Below are 22045 nucleotides of genomic sequence, written 5' to 3'. Positions count from 1 at the left end.
ATAGATAAAGGAGCATCATAATAAAACTTATTTATTGTCATCGGAGATTAGCACTCAGATAATAGCCTAAATGGATTCGTTTTTGGAAAAAATGGAACCGCCAGTTAATCCTTGTTGTTATTTATACAGTATTGCGAGCGATTGTAAATACTACACACTTAAAAGGGTAGGTCAGTGGCCATATTCACCAATCACGCTTAGGCTAAGGGAAACACTTAAAAATCCTCCTATCTAGGTGAATACAATTTAAATGAATTACTTAAAATTTAAGGGAAATATTTCTAGGGAAAGTGTGATTGGTGAATTCGGCCATGGGTTTCAAAATAAGTCTAGTATTTAAAATAAATCTTTGAAGCTACTATTAATAAAATACCCAACTTAATTGTCTTAAATAACGGGAATGATAAAGTTCGCTAGAGTTGCCTTACCATAAAATACGTCACATACGTTACATCTTTATTATCATAACAGATGAGCTAATTCAGCATGGGACGAGTTTCAACTATTGTCATAGGAATAGTCAGCTCCATATTGGTCGTCGTTGTTGTCAAGATTATTCTGTGCTTTTTCCACCGCTGGTAAGAAACAAACGTTTTAATATTAATTTCATTAAAGGACTTATTTGCCCGTTCTTTCGTTTAATATAATTTATAAATTTGTTCTTGTATTTGAAAAGAAAGAGAAATAAATGTTTATTTTGATTGGTATTTTTTCTGAGAATGTTTATTACAAAGGCGGATCCAGGAATAGAAGAAGGTGGGTGGAGCCATCGCCTAAACATTGAAGTGTTGGACTTTCCTAAAGCTCTGTCTACACTATCAAACTAGTTGGACAAAAAAAGTGTGATGTGCCCATGAAATACGGTAGTGATATGCCTATTATAGTAGTGATATGAGATCATGTCCATATATGGACACGTCGCATTTTTTGTCACATAAAGTTTGATAGTGTAGACAGAGCTAGCTTTACATTCTATTTGTTTAATTTATTTTTATATGGATGTGTTACTTCAGAAACCCGATACTGTAGTCTAATTTCATTGACCAAAAATTAATGTATAAAACTTCCTTTTAAAATCCATTAATTTAGTTTATTTTATTTTTTCTGCGACCAACATTTCGCAATCTCATGCAGGAATGGCAGAATACTCGACACAGAAAAACAAGGTGAAACAGGTACTTTACAAAATCATGGTTTCTGCGCGGATGATGAACATGAGAAAACGGACAGTATATCAATTGAGTCTACAGAACGCAAAGTCATATCAGCAAACGCCGCTGGGTATAGTATGTATTTTGTGAACACGATCGGTCAGAAGACTTCAAGAACTGCAATAAGCCACAAGGAACGATCAGAAGAACGATCAGAAGCACTGACAACTGTTAATTCTTCTCGGGAAGATTCACAAGAAGAAATGTGTGTTATATCAGTAGACGGGTCTAGTTTGTTGGGAAGTTCACTAGATGGATACTTAGAAACGCAATCAGATGCGTCATTTCAATCTATAGCTGAAGATCAAGAAACGACCTTTGACCTACAGGAAGATGAATACCACGACATAAGCGATCAGGGTATTTGCATTCTAACTCGGACGCATTTATCTATGTGCAAGTACCCAGATGTGAGCAACGAAATATATTGCGTCATCTCGTATAACGAGGACGCACAGCCCGAACCTGTTGTTGACCAGTGGCCGCATGATTATGATAACCAGCACCGTGGTTCGGTGGCATCGATTAAGTCAATAAAAACGTTTAGTTTAAACAAAGCAAAGCGTTACGTAGGCGGTGGGTCAATGAAAATGGCAGAGTATGGCATTCACGCTTCAGAAAATATATACAGCGGAATTATAGGTTTTAGAAATATTATTGAATAGGTTTTCAGATATTTTACTTATAAAACTAAAAAGATGATATAAGATAACTATATATATATAATTATTGTCTGCCTATGTTACACAATGTTGTAAGCCTACTGTATATAAAAGCGGTTTCTATAATATGTATATAAAGAGTGGTGTAATTATAATAATACTGTGGACAAACCTAATTACATAAAATATATTACTCAATAAATAATACCTAACTCCACTTGTGTATAGCTTAAAATTTTAAAATGCATCAATTGCGTTTTATAGTGTGGCGTGCCATACCTTTTGTGTATTGCAATGCATAGTATAACAAGAAATATTTCTTACACACAACGCTGCTCGACATTTAAAAATTAATCATTGTTCTTTCTTCAGATATATTTATGATTAATTATTAAAAAGATGTCCTTTTATCCCAAAAATACATACAAATCAAAGATAGTTTTTTAATTATGAATCACATGCCCATTTAAAAATGGTCAATTTTGAACTTTATGTGCTGTGTGTGTGTGACCTCAAGGCATGCAATTGAATACCCTCTAGAGACAACGTGACAACCGTTGATTCGCGTCAACCAATCAAAGGGCGAGAATCCAAAATCGTTCAACCGTGAGCCCTCATAGACTCTCTTTTCCCAGACGTTTTTTGGGTCCAGCAGCTGGGATCTATAAATTATAGTCGAGTTTACAAAGTCGCAAAACTGTCGGCCTTAGATATTACAACTGCTGCTTGCTTTATATCTGAATGAGTAGTCCTCATGGGACGTAGCTGGCTAGAGCAGCAGCGTGAAAATTAATTTCATAAGAGTTTCAACTTTTAATAAATTCAGTAAAAATATATTTGCAAATACACCAATTGCGTTCCATAGTGTGGCGTGCCATAATTGTTTGTGCCTTGCATAGTAAAAAGAAAATTAGTTACATCAATAAAGAGTTTGTTATATTGACGCAGGCTTTTGTGCCATAATCATAAATACTGGTAAATACATAGTGACAGGTGTCAGATGTGGTGGAGTATCAACTCCAAGTATCTCTAAGACTCTGAAAGAAAAAAAAAGAATACAATTTATCAAAATCATAAAGATGTTATGGTACAAACACAAAGGAATTGTGCATACCAAGGTTTAAGTAAGGGCATGTGGCGCAGTGTGTTGGACTACTGATCGTTAGATCGAGGTTCGAATCCAACTCTCGTCGCATTTCTTGTATCCTTAGGCAATTGATACTTTACTTGCGTTTGCCTCTCTCCACCCAGGTGTATAAATGGGAACCCGGTTAGATCAAGACACAACTTTGCACTGATTACTAGCTGCATTATGGGAGTATGTTTCCATATGTGTTTGATCCAAAAAAATGACTGGGGTAATAATATTTCAGCGCTTAAAGGTTTCACAACATTAGGCGCTATATATATCCAGGATATTGTTTTACACTGATTTGAAATTTATGGTGGTTAAGGCTCCGAGCAACTGAACGTAACTGACCGGCACACAAAACATGTCAATATATTATAAGCTTGTTTTCAGTTTGTTCGACACCTCAAATCCCCTTCCCTGGCTATGGACAAATTAATAAACTTTACCTTTGTTGGAACAGAATAGCAGCCTCTTGTTTTTCTGGGTTGTCTTTGATGTAACTTTGGTAGAATGACAACGACTGAATGCATCCGATAAAATCAGACAACATTATCTCCTGGTTAATCACATGAGAATTATCCCTAAAATAAGCATTCAATATAATGTAATGTAATGTTGTTCGATTTATATAGCGCTTTTATACAATCAAAAGATTGTCCCAAAACGCTGAGAAAAAACAGAAAGAAATTACAAAGAAAAAAGATGGGTTTTAAGGGTGTTTTGAAAACTATGATAGAGGATGCATTTTTAATAGGATCAGGAAGATTGTTCCACAGTTTTGGAGCTGCAACTGCGAAAGCTCGATCACCATTTAACATTTAACTTTATCCTGGGAAAAATACTACTTTTTAAAAAACTATTGAATGTATTTTGGAAGGATCTCTCAATTAATAGGTGTGTCAATGGCTCAAAAAGTTTAATGTAAAAAATAGGTTTTCAAGGTAAGGCACCTTCTACACAATCATTGCTAAGTTTGTTGAGACATGGTGGTATTCAGTACACACCTATAAAGACGTCAGACAGTCTACTTACTAAGTTACTTTAAGCCCGGTGCACACTATAGCTATCGGCTGAGCCAACCTGCACGAATAACACTTTTCTCACAGTGTGCGCCGGAAAATTCATGAGGAGTCGGCCATGCATGCAGCTGAGGAAAATATCTATCGTGTTTAATATTGTTTGTCATGCTTTTCATTTTCCTCAAGTGTGAGCCGAATGTGAGCTAACAGCTCACTAATAAATTCCACTGCGCATGACATGTTCTAATTTATTATAATATGTCAGCGCGGCCGTATAGCGTAGAAAGTAATTATCCAATCAGAAACATTTAGTATGCGTCTGACAGAACACGATCACAGTTTGCGGCAAATTTTTTAGTGAGCAAAGTGTTATGCCAGTTGGCTCAGCTGATAGCTACAGTGTGCGCCAGGCTTTAGATGCCTGACTACTAGTGTAGAATCCAAGATTTTTATTTAATAATTATAGCTTAAGTTAGCCCTCCCAAATTAAAAAGACAAAGTAACTAACCGTTCATTATTTTCAAATGGTAAATGAATATCTGCATATCCATTGAATACATGCTTTCTATTTGGTGTCCAATATGGCTTTGTCTTCTCTTGAATTAACTTTCAAAATCATGAATGGTTTGATTTATTTCAGCATCATAAAACACAATTACAGATAAAATACAATGACTATATACAGGAAACAAAGATCAAAACATCAACAACTTATTTAAAACATTGGCGATGCCAAGGATAACCCATATAGTGTTTAGTTGCCCTAATTTGGGGTTGCCCTAATTTGGGGTTGCCCTAATTTGGGGTTGCCCTAATTTGGGGTTGCCCTAATTTGGGGTTGCCCTAATTTGGGGTTGCCCTAATTTGAACCGCAGCCCATGGTTTGTAGAACGTCGATGTATAGCATCCAATTGTCTGAGAACTGGTTTGCTACCTTCAAAAAGGATAATGAATGATTGTCCTTAAATTTTCCTGAACATATTAATATAAAAATAACATTAAATGAAATAATCAATTATATACTGTAATTACCTTATTGTACGCTTCTTCTATCTTCTCAACTTTCTTTCCATTAACTCGACAACATTGCATTTCATATCCAAAAGCAGCAATGCATCCATTTGGCTTCAATACCCTTTGAACCTCGTCACAGAACTTGGGAAAATCCAGCCAATGAATACACATGGCACAGGTTATCAAATCCGTTGATCCATTCGAAACTGGGATACTTTCTCCGCTTCCACTTCTACAAAAAGAAAAAAAAACCAATCCATTCTAATTCAAAATGAATGGCGAGGATGTAAAGGTCAAAACACCATACTACTGTATTCAAATAAAGGCATACTGTATTCAAATAAAGGCATACTGTATTCAAATAAAGGCATACTGTATTCAAATAAAGGCATACTGTATTCAAATAAACATTTCAGAGCAAGACTTGCCCTCTGAACTCCTCTTTAATTTCAAGAGCGAGAATTTCTATTATTACTTATTTCACTTACAGATATTCTATATTTGAACGTGGCACCAATCTTGCTGACGCTAGTTGTGATTCACTGACATCCACTCCGACGACACGGTCAAAATGTTGACCTAGGGACCTAGTGAATTGACCTGACCCACAACCTACATCAACTGCCAGTCCATCAGGTTTCTAAATTAACAGCAGTAAAAATACAACAAAATTACTGCATTTTCACATGGCCTTGGTCAGTCAGTGGTTTAGTTTAGGCCAACTGAATTAATGTAATTTTATTATTATTTCGGTTTGAACACAATAAATATTTGTCAGTGGTGGCGTATTATGAATTTGGGCGTTCCATATCCAGCCGGCGATGTGCTCTGTATGTGACAATGACAAAGGCAAACGTCCAAAGCACAGTTCGCGGGCTAAATGCAACATAACCGGTATATAGCCTATACACTACCTCCCCTCTAGCTAAGCTAGTAAGTTAGCAACTATTGCTCACATTATCAACTCTGCCCTGATGCAAATATTCAATAATACGTGATACTAAACTGTCTGGGTAAGTCGGTCGATATTTAAGATAAAGCTCAGCATGCCCTTGGTTTGCAAAAAGATGCTTATTCGTCACTTTTCGAAACAATTTCCCCAGGTAAAGACGCATTGTTTAGGCCTAGATCAACATTCAGCAACATCACTGGTAATGATTACGTCATACCAAAGTTCAGTCTGAAACTCTTCCCGGCCCCACGTGGTAGCAGTAAAACTTTGCATATTTTGCGTTGCAGGTGACGTTGTTGTCCGCTGACAGTAGTTAGGCCTATTTTTAGATTCGTAAGTGTTTATTTTATGATCAAACAGAAAAAGGGTTGTTTAATACCATGCATGGATCTACTGTGTTTATACCAGGGAGTTGTTAATTTGTTAATTAAGTAACAATTCCCCGTTTTATTTTATTTTTTGTTTTATATATTTTGTAACGCAACCATTTCAATGTTGTCTTGGCTCCGATCTTATCTTTCTAATCGCTCTCAACAAGTTCTTTTTGAAAAAACTCGTTCTTCCTCTGGTTTTCTTTCTACTGGTGTTCCTCAAGGCTCCACTCTTGGTCCTCTTCTCTTTTCCATCTACATTAACGACCTTTCATCTTCTCTAATCTCTCATAACTCTAATCTACATGTTGACATGTATGCTGACGATACCATCATCTACTATTCTAACTCCTCTTCTAAACTTATTGAACAGAATCTTAATAATGCTCTAATTCATCTCTCTACCTGGCTAAAATCTAACAGACTAACTCTCAATATCTCAAAAACTAAATCTATGCTCATTGGCTCTTCTCAAAAACTTAAATCTAACTCTATCTCCCTCACTCTTAATGATTCTCCAATTCAATCTGTTACTTCTCATAAACACCTTGGAATCATAATTGACAATACTCTAACCTGGAAATCTCACATATCTTCCCTCTGTAAAAAACTCAATTCTATTATCTACTTACTCAAACGTACCTCTAAATTTACTAACAAATCTTCTCTTCATCTTCTGTACAATTCACTTTTCCTTTCTAGACTTGACTACTGCTGCTCTGTCTGGGGTTCTAAACCTTCTTCTACCACTAAACTTCAAAAAATTCAGAATAAAGCTATCCGTCTACTACTCGATCTATCACCCACTACACATCTCTCTCCTCATCACTTTTCCTGTGCTAAGACTCTCCCCTTCCATGAACGATACCTCTTTCAGCTTGCTTGTCTATCTTTCAAAGCTCTACATCACTCTGCTCCTCTTACTATCTGTCAGCTTTTAACTAAAGTAACTTCCAACGGCCGTATGAACACTAGGCAAATTACTAAAGGAGATCTTCTTATTCCTCGTCCTTACCTTGAAATCTTTAAACTTTCTTTTAGTTTCAATGCTCCTTCTTTCTTTAATTCTCTACCTTTAAGCATTCGTAATTCTTACAATTTCTCCTCCTTTAAATCTCTTTTGAAAAAACACCTGTTTCTCTCTCTCTGATTTTATTTCTTTTTTTCCTTCTTTCATTGTGGGCTTACTGTTTTTTTTTATATATATATTTATATTTATTTTTTATATCTTTGTTAATTTTGTGTTTTTATAGTTTATTTTGTATTTACTGTTTGTTTGAGGGTCCCTAATGATCAGCTGATGCTGGATGGACCACCCTCATAAAATATTGTTGAAATAAAAAATAAAATGTTTACGCCACTATGAAAGCAGCAGACCATAGCCTATTAAATGGCAAGATGTATCTGCAAATTCTATAATGATAACAGATTGATTTCAATTGGCTTTTATAACTGTAATCTGAAACAAATTAATAAAGGGCAACGATAGATTTTTGTTTAGATTCATTTTAATTTTCTTTATTCAAACACAATCACACAATAATATTTTAAGTTTTAAAATTAAATGCATTGCTTTCAAATACATGTCTTTCCAACTGTAGGATTAAGTCTACTTTACTACTGTAATATATTTATATACAGTAGATGCATATTTTATGGAATGTTGAAACCTCAAGGTGTAACAATCATATTAATAAACTTTTTTAGAAACAAAATCCAGAAATAAAATATTTAATTTATTTATAAATATATACAAATTTGAATTTTGTAATGTAAGTAAGCCTACAGTACAATGAAGATTGGCCTAACATATTTGATATTTTTTCAATCAAAATATAATACATAAATTAGTTTCAAGCATATACAATTAAAAACAATGTAGCTTATACATATCAATTAATAGGTATTACTGCAATTCAAACAAATGGAAAATTAAATAGATTAAGAAACAGCTACACAGTTTGTAATATTATTGTTAGCCACTAACAAAATATATGTTATATACAGTATTATCCATTCAATCAAAAATCACAAGTCATACTGCAGAGTACAAGTAATCTATAATCAAATAGAAAGTGCATTTATTACAATAGGACTGTTCTAATATCTCCAAAGGGATGTTATTTACATTGGTGAATGGCATTTTTAGCTTTATCCAGTTAAGTATTCATTTAATCATCAAGCTGACAAAGACTAGCCACTCCACGGTTGATCCAGTACGTCTCTGGTTTGTTAGAACTCAAGTCTAGTATCATGACAAAGTTTGTCGAGTGACCAGTTGTTGAGAGTGTTCCCCGACGAGCACTTGTTTTATAAACTGGACATCTGTAAATGGCCTCTTCGCTGAATTTACTCTTTTCACCAGGTTTTAGCCAAATGATGGGCAACGTATCAAAAAGCAGCTTGGGGTAAGATTCATTGATGTATTTGAGTTCACGGTCCCAACGAGCTCCTTCGAGAAACAAACCCTAACAAATAAATTTAAAGAGATGACGAATTTTCAAAAACAAACTAACAAAAAAAACAGAAGCAGATAATACATAGTATAAAACTGACTCCAAATAACGAGAGGCAAGCCATGATTCAACGTTTCGACCTTTATTTGATCATCATCATCATTAGGAATGAACAATAATTCCAAAGGCAGACAATTATAACAACTGTACAGTCTATTCATAATTATGTAAATGAGATATAAACAATTAGCCATAGAGAATTAAAGGTATTGAGAAACTCTTCATTTCCACTCAAAAGCAGTGGGAAAGTACAGACAAACTGGAACAACTAATTTGGACCTCAGAGCAGGGTCTAATCAAGAAGATGCGATGATACTATAGTATAAAGCTCTACACTATCAAACTTTATGACAAAAAAATATGATGTGCCCATATATGGACATGATGATGTCATATCACTACCATATTTAAGCATATTACTACCATATTTGGGCACATCACACCCTTTTTTGTCAAACTAGTTTGATACACAGAGCATTAGAAATGTGCAATATGTGTAAAGTAAAAATAACCAGAACCAACCACCAAAAGTAAGTGTAGCGTTAACACTAACCTTTACATAAGCACCATCTTCTGGTCTGTTTGGCTCACTGTCTTCCTCATAGCTGGTAACCTCAAACTGAAATCCTAAATGGTCAATTGGGATTGTGTACTTTCTTGCGAAGTTTTGACTTACACCTAGAAACAAAAATAATATATCAACTTCAACATATTTGTAACTTACAATAAGAAAAATCTTATTCAGCAAGCATCCACCAGTGGTGAACATGATGTGATCAGCAGGAAGCCTCTAAGAAGTTGGTAGTCTATTCTAGAAATAATTGATAATTGTTTAAGCTTTGTTTACCCGTTAGGAAAGATTGCGTGAAGTAAAATCCAGACAACCAAAATACTTCTGGAGTACCATTATCGATCCAGTCTTGTAAAAACTTCAATCTAATATACAAAATAAAGATAATATTAATTGTATTTGCTGTGTAAATTTCTATATTATATAAATACCTAAGACAGATTCCCTGTACTGCATCTCAACATATGGCATTCATCTGTCCAGTATTATTGGCAAATTCTGTAATACAGTGTCACAAATGTATCACATATGATGCCTGTATTATGTTATGTCAGGCTCATAGCCTATGATACACTAGCATTGTATGTGATACATATGGGACACTTTATTACAGAATTCGCCTATGATACTGGACAAATTATAAATACTGTTCAGTACTGAGAATCGGCTAAGTACAGTATCAAAGAAAACATACCTCTGCAGTAAGTCTGTAACATAACTCCCCATGGGCTTAAGTGAGGGATAAGACTTGGCTGCCCACATTGCTGGCACCTTCCCCACAAGCATACTGTTGAAGACATCTTCCAACTCTGCAGACATCACCACCAGTCCTTTGATGGCTTTGATGATGTTCTGGAGACTGACACGAACAACAGCTGTTAGCCGATTGAATCTGATAAGCTCTTGACGCAAGACTGTGTTCATTGATTCGTTATACATTACAGGGTACTTCTCAATCACCTTTAAAAGCAAACAATACATTGTTTTTTCATTTAGATGAGATTTAATGTGGATCCATTTACAATTGATATTTACAAAAGTTTACACTTACTTCCTCAATGTTGAAGTCTGCTGGCAACTTGGAGAGGATATCGCTGGCAAGATCTTGGATTACTTCTTGCGGTGACTTCCCACTGCCACCAGTTTGACGGGGAAGTGTCAAGAGAATGCCTTCAAAAAGCTTAATGCAAAAATGAAAGAATTAAAGTTATTCAAAAATTGGATAACTTCCCGAGGATGTATATTCTCCCTATCATATCTTAAAAAACCATTCACACTTAGGCTAATGGAATCTCCTATCTAAGTGAATACAATTTAAGGGAAATACTTAATATGTAAAGGAAATATTTCACTTAAGTGTGATTGGTGAATACGGCCACAGTGTCTTTGTACCAATGTGTGTGTGGACAGAATATTGAATTCTTTGAGTCATTGACCAGATACATGTCTAATAGTATTATTAAGTACCTGTTGAGTTTCCTGGTTGTCTTTAGTGATGTCTGCATTTTCATGGAGACCAAATACTTCTGGATGAGGAATCAATGGCAGGCTTCTGATGTAGTCCAGATAACTGGTGTAATCACCATGATCTGGGGCATAATAATCACCACTATCCGAGAACCTGTCAATTAGATTTTATATAAATATCATTTGCCAATTCAGGCCTGTACTCAATGAAAACTCAAACACATTGTTATGATAGAGGAACGATGTTTAATTTTTTTTAATAAAATGATCAAAATAACATGCTCTTACGGATATTTTGACTGATCCAGAATTTCATGGTTATAAAATTTACTTAAGAGAGCAATCAAGAGTCGTCGATCTTTGTCATCAGTGACACGGCCTCCGTAATTACACTCGCCAGTCAAGTACAACAAGGCGTCAAATGGGGTTACTTCATAGTCATTTAGAAACATCTGATTGGATAAAGAATAGCAATCATTGTATTAGCACTGGTTTAAACATACCCTATGGTATATTAGTATCACCCGAATTTGGAATATACATAATAACGTATGTGGATATAAGTCAATCACTACATTTGTAGGTACTCTGTTATTAAAAGTCCACTCGCCATTTTTAGTATTTAGAAACTGGTGTAGGCTCTTCAAATATTTTAATGACTTCTTAAACTCTCACCTGAATTTGCGTCATACTGATCCTTAGATCTGATTCGTTGAACTCATATGGGATGTTCCAACCAAGAGGGCCAAACTTACGCCTCTCTTGCACCAAAGCATGGAAGAAACATAATCCAAATAGCAACTTCTGCCAATTCTCGGGCTGCAAAAGGTAAAATAATTTGTTTGTTTTATGAAATATGGTATTGTTACTAAAGCTCTGTCTACACTATCAAACTATATGTGACAAAAAAGTGTGATGTGGCCAAATATGGTAGTGATATGACATTGACCATATATGGGCACATTGTTTTGTCACATGAAGTTTGATAATGTAGACAGAGCATTAGATATGTTGGTTTGTTTTTCAAACACATGCCTTTGACATATCATCAAAGTATATCTATCATTTAAAATTTATCCTTTTCTTACTTTGTTGCAGCCTTGAAAGAAACTAGGATCAGAGATAGGATCATTTAGATATGATCGTAGCAAGTTGGCTCTAAGACCCTTAGGTGGCTCATTCGTCATCTTTACACCTGGAAGAAAAACAATTAATATGCAAATTGCTCTGAAAATCTTTGCTGATTTATAATGTTTTTTACAGTGTACAATTTGTACAGATTAAACAGGGCATGAGTAAGCATAAGTTAATAAAAATAACTAACCATTTTGTAGGATTGACACAGGAAAGCTCTCTGATGGATAACTTGTCAACCAAAGTCGGAATGAGTTATTAGTGTTCTCAGGAACAAGAACCTCTTCACAAATCTTCTCTAGCTTTGGCATCCAACTTGTTGCTAAATGGCAATTCTGCAGTATAACCCAATTACCGGTTTTCAGTCCATCTTCGATCATCTTTTCTGCAATCGGCCCCTGACCCTGCCCAAGAGAAATCGCTTGGACATGGTTTCCAATGTACCCTTTGTCCTCTGCAAACTTCATCAATCCAGCCATAGGGTCAGCACCAGGAGATAAGACAAAAATCAACGGTGCACAGCAGTGTGAATCAGCAAAACTTCCTGCTAGGTCAAACGTAGGTGGCTCTATGTATGAACGTCCAATGTTATTGATGATGAAGTCTTGAACAGCAGGTACGATCTTGTCAGGACGGAAACATCTAAGTACTATCATACGTGACATCCCAGAAAATCGGTCGCAAGTGCCTGGATATTTCTCTTTGTTGGGAGTAGCTGAATCATAGATTTTCTTCCATTCTTTTATGTTTTTCTGAACCTCTGCAATAAAAAATGTTTAATGTGTGATCATTTTTCAATGTAAGTTACTCCCTCTTTAGATACTATATAGACATACATGAAACAACATTGACAAGAAATTGGATACATCTTACCTTCGCGAAAACCTTTAAGGTTCTCCAGATTACTTGCTCTTACAATTTCAGACCATGATTTTTCTGACAGCCATTCAGGTGCAGGATTAGGATGTGGGTTTTCCAATGCTACACCACCAGTCAGCAAGAACCGCCACTCGCTGTCGTCAACCTTTCCCCTAATAAACAAAGAAAGAGTAACTTTCCCATTTGTTGTGTTTTATACTGTAAAATATTCAATATTCAATATTCCCTGACACAAAAAAAACACACACTAAAACAATAGAACATGAACTATGAGGTACTACAGCATGTGAATGATTCCATTATTTAATCAGGGTATTTTAGTTTCCCTACAATTTATACTCACCTTCCTTGTAATATTCCAACACATAGAACCACAGAGAAAAGCAGTTTATCCTTCTCAAACAAGGACCTGCAGACATTTCTATAGATACTATCTGTAAAGTGATCATTCAGGTTCTCAATTCTTTCCTCCAGAGATGTTGACTTCTTGCTGTTCTGAATTGATTGCAAGTAGAGGTTAATGAACCATGTCAGTGAGTACTGGTACATTGGTTCGATGTTGGCAAGCTCCGAGATGCAGAAGAACAAAGTTGCTGAATGGACTGCCACTGGCTTGTAACCGTTCCTTGTCTCATCAATCTCTTTTTCAGTGGCTGAAGCAATTTCCTATAAAAAAAGACAAAGTATAAGCTAACTAAATATACCGACAAATTCAATCTTTTCCTCTACAATCCTTTGGGTTCTTAATCTATACTAGACTATACACACCTGTTTAGCTTGGATTTCTTCTGATAGTGTCTTTGAAGATGATAAAATCTTAATAGCAGTTTCATCCTCTAAGATGTTGCCTTCTGAGCTCGACAAAACTTTCAATATCTTATCTTCGATCTCTTTCAGTTGTCGTTTATTTTCTGCACTTTCTAGGATTAATTGGTTCTTTTTCTCTTCAAGTTCAGGTTTTTCTTTGGCTGCCACGATGCCAAGGAGTTGGTCTTGTAATCCAAGTGGGGTGATCATAAAGTTTACAAGAACAACCTGCAAAAAATAGTTTGTTCAAATTAATTTACGATTATATTGGCATAGCTAGTAAGCCATTCTCTATAGAAACTTTTACAACCAGATGGTTGCCATACAATCTCAATCCACTTACCTTGACAGATATCTCAGGAAGGTAGTGTGGATTTCGTAAACTTGTAGTGATATAGAATCTGAAATCGTGTGAGTACTCAATCACATTTTCACCAAGTCGTAAATACTAAAAGAAAAACAATCAAATTTGTTATACTGTACAGTACTACTTCTTAAATCTAGTCTTTTGTCAATGTTGGAAATCAGAGTAAATTATTGGTCAAAACAAAACATTGATTAAAATCTTTACCTCAACTCCCTGGGATTTGAATGTCTGTTTTAAAAGGATAGGTTCTAAGATTGGATCCAGTTCTTCTCCTATGTTCTCCAATAGCACAGGTTTGCCAAACTGGATTGCATTCTCCAGAATACGTACATAGTTTGGATCCGACAGTTTAATAGCAGACAGTTGATTGGCTCTTTCCATATTCTTCACCCATTTGTTTGCTTGACCTGAAAGACAAAGGAATAATGTGTTGCCAGGTTACTGGTATGGCATATTAGAGATATTTAAATTTTTAATTACATGAAATTGGACAAAATAACTAATTGAAACTTCAAATCTGAGATTAACATATTGATTAGGATTAGAACCTCTATTAAGGGACACAGACAGCCTTTAGGACCCTATAATGGTGTCCCCTGAATAGGGGTGGGCCATAATGTTAAAACATAACTGCACCTTGTTTGTTTCATGGAAAAGTGTAACCTGAATAAGGGTGTCCCAAAAGAGGGGTTCTACTGTAAAGTTCAATAGAAGTAGTTTTGTTACCTTGTGGGTCAATCATAAGCGGCCATCTTCTTGAGTTTGACACCATGATACCATTATCAATAGAGAATGAATCTACAGGTAAGCCAGCAATCTGCCAGTCTCTTATTTTGACAGGTTCTCCAAGAGTAGCATTCAAAGAAAAGCTGGCAGAACATGGAATGTTCTTTTGCTTACTCCTAGTCAACCATTCTTCTGTCGCTTTCTGCAAAAAAAAAATCATCAAGACTTCTTTCAGTTTGGAATGTTTGGCGTTGAGCTTCTCCATTTGAAAGGCAAGTTCTATCTATTTACGGTAGATGAAGATACTAAACATATTGTCAGTGTACTGTACATTAATTAACTGAATTACTTACTTGTCTAAAGTCCACAGTGAAAGCACCAAGGTACGCAATCACACCAGAAGAGATCAGCACATCTCCTGTAATGTTGATATACTTCTCACCCAGATCCCTTGCCGCTTCACTCCACCGATCTTTTTCCCCACCTAGACCTCCGATGAGTTTCTCAGCACGGACAAGCTTCTGTGAACAGAGTTCAATGTTGTACTCTAGTTCTTTCTTCTTCTTGATCATTGCTTCAAATTCATCATTAAGTGCTTGTAATTTGTCCGAGACTTCTTTCAGTTCGGCACGTTTGGCATTGAGCTTCTCCATCTGAATGGCAAGTTCTTCTTCAGCAGATTTCAATTTCTCTTGCTTTGGCCCAACAACCTAAAAAAACAAATGTCATACATCCATTACTACCTTGCATATGCTTAGGTTATCAGTCTCAATATCACAGAAGTAGAATCCCCTAATGGTCACTCCTAGTGTGACTTACCTTTGCAACTTTGTCATATATATCCATAGCCCTAACCCATTTACACAAGCCTTCACAGGCAGCAGAAATGTTTTTAATCACAGCTGGATCAAAATCTGGATTTGGAATGTACCTAAAATAATAAGTTAAAAATGATAGTAAAGTCATTATATAGTCACAGAACAGAAAATAGAGAAATACGGATGAATCAGAAGGAATGGAGGTCATTGGAGTTTCAGAATAAGATTATTATAGAATGTCTAGTACTAGTATTATTACAGAATATTAAAAATAGAGACATTTTGATTTTTTAAAAACCAAGAAATCTTACGTGGCTCGAATTTTCTTAATAACTGCTGGTGGAATAGCATCCTTATTGTATGTCTTCAAAGACTCCAAGAATTTCATATCACTAAGAACTTTTTGAGATGGTCCCCAGTAGTCTTCCACCATCTTGCCACTGCCAGATGGATCAGGTTTTCTCTCTGGTTTGATTCCCTTCATAATACAGATAGATTCCATCACGAGTTTCACACCATGTGGAGGGTTCTATGGAATAAGATAATTGTTTTTATGCAGCGACTATAATGATTAAAATAAAAACAAGGCAAAAGTGTATCTCTTATAAATACCCTATCCCTACCTTCATGGATTTGACCATTGAGATGTCACTTGGTTTCAGTGTGTTGAGGGCTTGTATGGAAGACTCCAGTGCTGGTATAGCTTCAGCAAGATCGCTTTCACACTCGTCTTTGATGGACTTGGCTGCGGCTGCTGCTTCATTGGCAACTGCTTCATCTGCTCCTACAAGCTACAACACAAATAAAACACCACATATGACAGCTTTTATTATGCAATTTTTTTTTTCGTAAGGCTAAATTACACAGACGAACGGTAAAGGTTATAAAAATATAGAATCTACATTATTCGTTACGACCATTTATACAAAGTGGAGTGGACGGACGGTTTCCGCTCAGGATAGATACAGATTCTATGTGGGACAAGCTATGCAGTTTTTCGCTTACTGTTACCGCTCGTCTGTTTAAATTGGCCTTTATGTATACAGCAAATGACGAGTAAGAAGTGCAAATAGCTATCCCAATTGGAATCCTTTCGACTTTAACTTTACCTTTTATACAATATACGAAAAGAGAGCTTATTAACAAGAAAAGCTCTCTGAGCTAAAAGCAAACTTACTTCTTTCTTAGCTTCTACTTCTACTGTATCCTGTTCAATCTTTATCATAAGTTTATCAGTCTCCTCCGATGTCTTGATCAGCTCTGGTTGAAGGTCCGTCAGTTCCTGTTGCATCACCGACACCTGAGATGCAGCAAAGTCTAATTTCTCCAGACCAATCAGATATCGGTTCTTCAAGTTCATGATCTCTGTTCTCTTTAGGTGCAGAAGCTTCTTGAAAGTCATTATTAATTCCAAGTAAGAGGTTGGTGTGACATAGTTATGGCGTCGAAGGGTGTCCAAAAACCTGTTGCAATATTTTATTTCAAGTTATCAATAAACAATCAACAAACAATAACTGTTTTATCACTACATACAGAAGCTTCGTCTAAACTATAAAACTAGCTTGACAAAAAAGTGTGATGAGCCAAAATATGGTACTGATATGATGTTATCGTCTCCATATATGGGCACATCACATTTTTGTCACATAAAGTTTGATAGCTTCTATTTCAATTCAGTACATGATGATCCATAGCCGAAACAGTGTCATGAGACTTAAATTCAGTTTCAAAATAAAAATATACAATGACATGTGTGCTTACGTTTCTGACATCAGTCGGACACTCTCATGAAAATGCTGACACATCCAGACACAAGAATCTCGGATTTCGTCTTCCAGTTCCATATCCTCCAAGAACCTGTTAGCAACCATCTGCAATGCATCTGGAGGCCATGCCTGCAAGACGAAAAGACATACATAATCACTATACTGCCATCAAACAGTACTCAAATATTCTCTAATGTACAGTACAGATATTGTATAATTTTGTACACAATACTACGTTCATCATTCTGGCATTTTAATGCAACCATTTTAAAGTGTCTTTCCGTCCAGCAAATAAAATTACATTTCAATGTTTCGTTTTCACGACAATCCATGCCACTATGCACCAACCATTTTTCTTGATGTGAGCGTAGCCGCGTGTTGCATCATGAAAACGAAAAGTCTTGTAAACACAATCAGGTGTGAACCAGAACCAGAGCAGGACCGGAGAGCAGGTGTGAAAGACCCATTGTGTTTACACTCACCTGGAACCAATCAATCGTACAGCAGTTGATTAGTGATGGAAACATTCTAAGCCTATTCCTGAAGGCATCTCCAATAGGACTCATAGCTAGCACCACATGGAGATTACGACGGACACGTTCAATGAAGAAGTTATACATTGACAGCGGAGTAGCTTCAATTTTTCTTCCCTAAAAATCACAAAATACAAGGATTAGTGGTACTGGTAATGGCAGGAATAAAGGTGAGTGTTGGTTGAAATTGCTTCTTTGCATTCATCCAGGCACAATTGAATTAAATTCAACTTAATCTGCAGCCTGTTGAATCATTCTCTGTAAATACCTGACAAATGGCACACTTGCTTGCTTTATATATGTTCAAGATGTAATGACTATATATTTGAATAATTAACTGTTTACAAGTAGAATAATGCTCTGTCTACACTATCAAACTATTTTGACAATAAAAGTGTCCAAATATGGTAGTGATATGATGTCATACTGTAGGGTCCACGTATGGGCACATCACTTTATTTTGTCACATAAAATTTGATAGTGTAGACAGACATTAAGGTAATAATGATTTGATAATATATATGGGGTTTATGATTTGATAATAAATATGGGTCTGGTAGGTATGATATTGAAGATGTATTTATTTGACTAACATGCAGTATATACTACAGTTTCCTTTAAACCCTTTAATAGTTGTTTTTACTAGTGTCTTGCATCTTGCAAAGATTACACATTCTGTCTCTATCAATTGTAATTCTAACATGCAGTTAACTAGTTATCCTTATACATTCTAAACATGTTATGATTGGGTACTACTGATATTAAAAATAAAGACAATTAAATAAAAAAGCAATGTTTGAAGATGAATTTATCCATGCTATCATCTAGGAATATAAATAGGGCCTGGATTGAAAATTACAACATGATTGATTTACATGTGTATTTGTGGAAACTATATCAATTATTATTATGATGCTAATAATTCATTATGAAGGCTAAGAAAGATGACATGAGGATGAATACGGTTTTCAATGGCATAGATACAACCTTGTTCCTAGAACGCCCTTCCATACGGTCCTTGTGCTCTTGCTGTTTATAAGAGTAATAATTATTTGTAATAAGCAAAATCATTTCAATAATATGATAATGGAGAAAGGCCTTCAATTTTAGAAATTAAGACAATTCCATTTTTAATTGAGGGGTGTTCCAATAGAAAAACATAATATAGTTTTTATCAAAGTTTGTACTCCAAGTACAAAATGTAATTTATTATGAGGTATGTTGTAGGTATTTTGTTTCTTACCTCTACTCTGGCAGCTTGTTGCATTTTTTCAATAATTTCTGCTTTCTCATCAGCTGGGTATAGATTGGGAACATCTCCAGTGTTTAGGATCATGTTGATGTCCTCAACGAAGGATTCATCTTTTATCTGGTTATCTCCAAAGAGAAAGACGGTTTGCTTGCCTTCTGCACCAGCTTTCAACAAGAGCTGTAAAGAATAAAGGCATTGAAATATACTGGTCATAGGTTGTTTATTGCTTTAATAGATTTTGCAAGACATGACAGGAAACCAAGCTCAATCACAACTTTTTGTCTTTCAACATGATTGTTTAGTAAGATTCTTCCAGAGTGTGAAATACTATACCTTTTTCAAATCTTCTCTCCATTCATTCGATGTGTAGTTCTTAGTGATTTCAATCTGGAAGAGTTCATAGTCAGCCATGAATGTTGCCAGTTTGGTAGCACTTTGACGACCACTTCCACCAATACCTAACAAAATTAATAATAAAAATGTTCAGTTTTATTTAGCATTTGATACTAAAATTTTCTTACCTCTTTTACAAATTTTGAAGTCCAATGGAACATGTTTATTTAGTAGTCTGACTTGATTTGATATATAGTACATAGTTTAATGTGTGTATAATGTTTATGGGCTGAATGGTGAGAATATTTCATGAGTTGACTGTATATTGACTTCAATATTGACTGTTCTATTTGTAACAAAAATGCCTTACCTATCAGCAATGCATGTCCATTGTCTTGTTTCAGCACACGACACACACGTGAGATATGTTCAATTGCAAACTTAAACATGACTAGGCTCATTGGAGCTTTGCTTATCTGATTATACTCAGCTAAGTAACCCTCCATAACGGATGTGAGCTGCTTCAAGTCTGCTACTTCATCATAGGCTTTCACATCCGAGTCTGGGTTGATGAAGTCACAAAAGAACAAGGAGCGGATGTTATCGTCGATGAGCTTACCGCTCGGCGACAGGTGGCTTAGAACTTTGTCTAGGCTCTGCTTGAATGAGCTCTGTGTCATCTCTTTTACAATACCAAAAAATGTTTGCCTGATAAAGAAATTATGGAAACTTTTAATTTGTACTACTTTCTACTACATGCTTCCTTACAAATCCTAAAATTGGCGCGCTACACTTCTACACCAAGGTCAAACTAGGTTGAGTTTCAGCCACTTTCACTGCCATAAACCTAACACAAAGATAATCTCAGTAGTTGGGAAAGTGCAGTAGTGCCCTAGAAACCTGGGTACAAATTCACAAATATATTTTTCCTATCATAAACAGTAATATAACCTAAACTTTAGACTGGCTTAGGACTGGCTATGGAATTAATTTCTCATGTAATTGGTGATCAATATTGCTGTGACAAATGAAAAATCCTACCTGTCATTTTCATCAATAAGACGATCATAAAACACACGATACACTTCATGGATCCAAAGACGTATTAACTTATCTTTGTCATCTTCAACAAGATGTGTCTTTGGTGCCAATAAAACACCTCGTATGACACGAGCAAAATCACGCAAGTTGAAAACGTAATGTGATTTAGATGGTGTGGGCAAGAAGTTGGTTATAGCAGCCTTGTAGACACCCATCGTTGCTTGGACCATTATCTGTAAGAAAATACCTAAAGTTAAATATACTGAAAAACATTCATTTGGGTGCTGATCCAATCAACTTGATATACCAGATGGCCCAAAAGCCTTAATCAGACTAAACTTAACTATAAAATAACCTATCAGCTGAATCATTACCAACATGGTAGATTATCTTTTTTTAACAATTTCAAAATCTCACCTTTCCTAGTCGTACAAAAGCACCATCATAACCCTTGGCGAAATGCCAATCAGTGATGTTTGTGAAAATCTGTGTCATAGTAGCATCGTCAAAAGAGTCAATAGATATTATGTTGAAATGGCGTGTGAAACGACCGGTAATGTCGTTGCGTCCACCACCTGGTGGTCCCATGGCTGTCACTATAATCTATTTTTAAAATACAAAATGGATTAAAAGATCTTATATAAGAGAGTCTGTTTTCTATGCACAAAGAATAAATACATTTCTTGGCAAGAGTTGGAATAACTATGGTGGTTTTTAGTAGCAGTGGAGTGGGGGTTGTTGATAGTTGTAATGGCAGAGAGTCGATGGAATTTGCAGCCAGTGGCAGTAGTAGTTGAAGCCACACTGGTGTCATTGGTTGTTTTAAAAAGTAGAGCAACTCACTGTATCAATAAGTTCAAGTTTGGAAGTATCTTTCTTATCAAACCAATGCTTGTGATCAATCCACTGCCTAAGCAATTCAATCGGAGGTTGCGCTCCATACACCTCCTTAGCTGGCATGTTCAGATCATCTACAAATAACACACATTTCTTGTTCATTGGCGGCCCATACACACCCTTTCTTCGCCTAAAAAGGAAAGTATAAAATGATTCTCGTAATAATGTGTTACTTTAGCTGAAGAAAAACTGTAATACATTCGCATATTAAATTAATACACACCTATCCAATTTAGACATGATAATATCTTGCGTCTGATTGGCTGATGTACGAGCAGAAAAATTGATGTTATTTGGTAAGAATCTGTATTGAAAAAGAAACAAATTTACGTTAAACAACTGGACTTAGTTTGCATGGCATGCTTGGAAATAAAAACAGTTTTCAAAAACACTTACTGTTCTTTTGGCAATCCAACTAGGTAGTCATTGGTAATGGCAGACTTCCCAGTACCAGTTGGTCCTATGAACATTAATGGTGTGCCATGGCTAAGGTATGTGTCCAGAAAAAACACTTGTTTAGCTGTGTCGTTGGTTTGGATGATCAAGTCACTAACCTAAAAAGATAAATGTTGGAATA

General features: G+C 35.7%; 3 protein-coding genes across 4 annotated transcripts in view; 1 reads left to right on the top strand and 2 right to left on the bottom strand.

Moving 5' to 3' along the window:
• The first annotated feature begins 480 nt into the window (after positions 1-480).
• On the top strand, positions 481-2033 carry LOC144839993 (uncharacterized). The gene is made up of 2 exons (XM_078695604.1): positions 481-578; positions 1135-2033. Exons 1-2 carry the CDS (start codon positions 487-489, stop codon positions 1874-1876), a joined length of 834 nt encoding a protein of 277 aa, XP_078551730.1. The 5' UTR covers positions 481-486; the 3' UTR covers positions 1877-2033.
• LOC144839991 (putative methyltransferase DDB_G0268948) lies at positions 2033-6246 on the bottom strand. 2 transcript variants are annotated; one of them, XM_078695603.1, is made up of 6 exons: positions 5995-6246; positions 5527-5678; positions 5057-5270; positions 4533-4630; positions 3452-3525; positions 2033-2910 (listed from the first exon to the last, which is right to left on the bottom strand). In XM_078695603.1, the coding sequence occupies exons 1-6, from the start codon at positions 6151-6153 to the stop codon at positions 2903-2905; spliced, it is 705 nt and encodes a 234-aa protein (XP_078551729.1). In that variant the 5' UTR covers positions 6154-6246; the 3' UTR covers positions 2033-2902. The 2 variants fall into 2 exon arrangements, with proteins under 2 accessions (XP_078551729.1, XP_078551728.1); XM_078695602.1 differs by having other exon boundaries at positions 3452-3586; positions 5995-6233.
• Positions 6247-7898: 1652 nt separating this feature from the next.
• LOC144841017 (dynein axonemal heavy chain 3-like) overlaps positions 7899-22045 on the bottom strand; it is a 33545-nt gene continuing 19398 nt past the window's right edge. The window contains exons 33-63 of the mRNA XM_078697162.1: positions 21865-22022; positions 21692-21772; positions 21415-21598; positions 20989-21174; positions 20572-20804; positions 19901-20238; positions 19531-19655; positions 19189-19374; positions 17895-18062; positions 17408-17541; positions 16824-17109; positions 16270-16437; positions 15958-16175; positions 15648-15759; positions 15182-15538; positions 14829-15030; positions 14307-14509; positions 14079-14183; positions 13697-13963; positions 13272-13594; positions 12923-13080; positions 12240-12809; positions 12004-12110; positions 11591-11734; positions 11204-11367; positions 10916-11069; positions 10500-10628; positions 10143-10408; positions 9725-9813; positions 9431-9555; positions 7899-8829 (exon numbers count right to left, since the gene is read on the bottom strand). Coding sequence (XP_078553288.1) covers positions 8533-8829; positions 9431-9555; positions 9725-9813; positions 10143-10408; positions 10500-10628; positions 10916-11069; positions 11204-11367; positions 11591-11734; positions 12004-12110; positions 12240-12809; positions 12923-13080; positions 13272-13594; positions 13697-13963; positions 14079-14183; positions 14307-14509; positions 14829-15030; positions 15182-15538; positions 15648-15759; positions 15958-16175; positions 16270-16437; positions 16824-17109; positions 17408-17541; positions 17895-18062; positions 19189-19374; positions 19531-19655; positions 19901-20238; positions 20572-20804; positions 20989-21174; positions 21415-21598; positions 21692-21772; positions 21865-22022 — 6237 coding nt within the window. The 3' untranslated portion in view covers positions 7899-8532. The remainder of the gene's footprint in view (positions 8830-9430; positions 9556-9724; positions 9814-10142; positions 10409-10499; positions 10629-10915; positions 11070-11203; positions 11368-11590; positions 11735-12003; positions 12111-12239; positions 12810-12922; positions 13081-13271; positions 13595-13696; positions 13964-14078; positions 14184-14306; positions 14510-14828; positions 15031-15181; positions 15539-15647; positions 15760-15957; positions 16176-16269; positions 16438-16823; positions 17110-17407; positions 17542-17894; positions 18063-19188; positions 19375-19530; positions 19656-19900; positions 20239-20571; positions 20805-20988; positions 21175-21414; positions 21599-21691; positions 21773-21864; positions 22023-22045) is intronic.

The sequence above is a fragment of the Antedon bifida genome, chromosome 4, assembly GCF_963402885.1.
Source record: "Antedon bifida chromosome 4, ecAntBifi1.1, whole genome shotgun sequence".
Classification (NCBI taxonomy): Eukaryota; Metazoa; Echinodermata; class Crinoidea; order Comatulida; family Antedonidae; genus Antedon; species Antedon bifida.
Note: the sequence above shows the minus strand (reverse complement) of the source record. Positions and strands in the feature narration are given on the sequence as shown.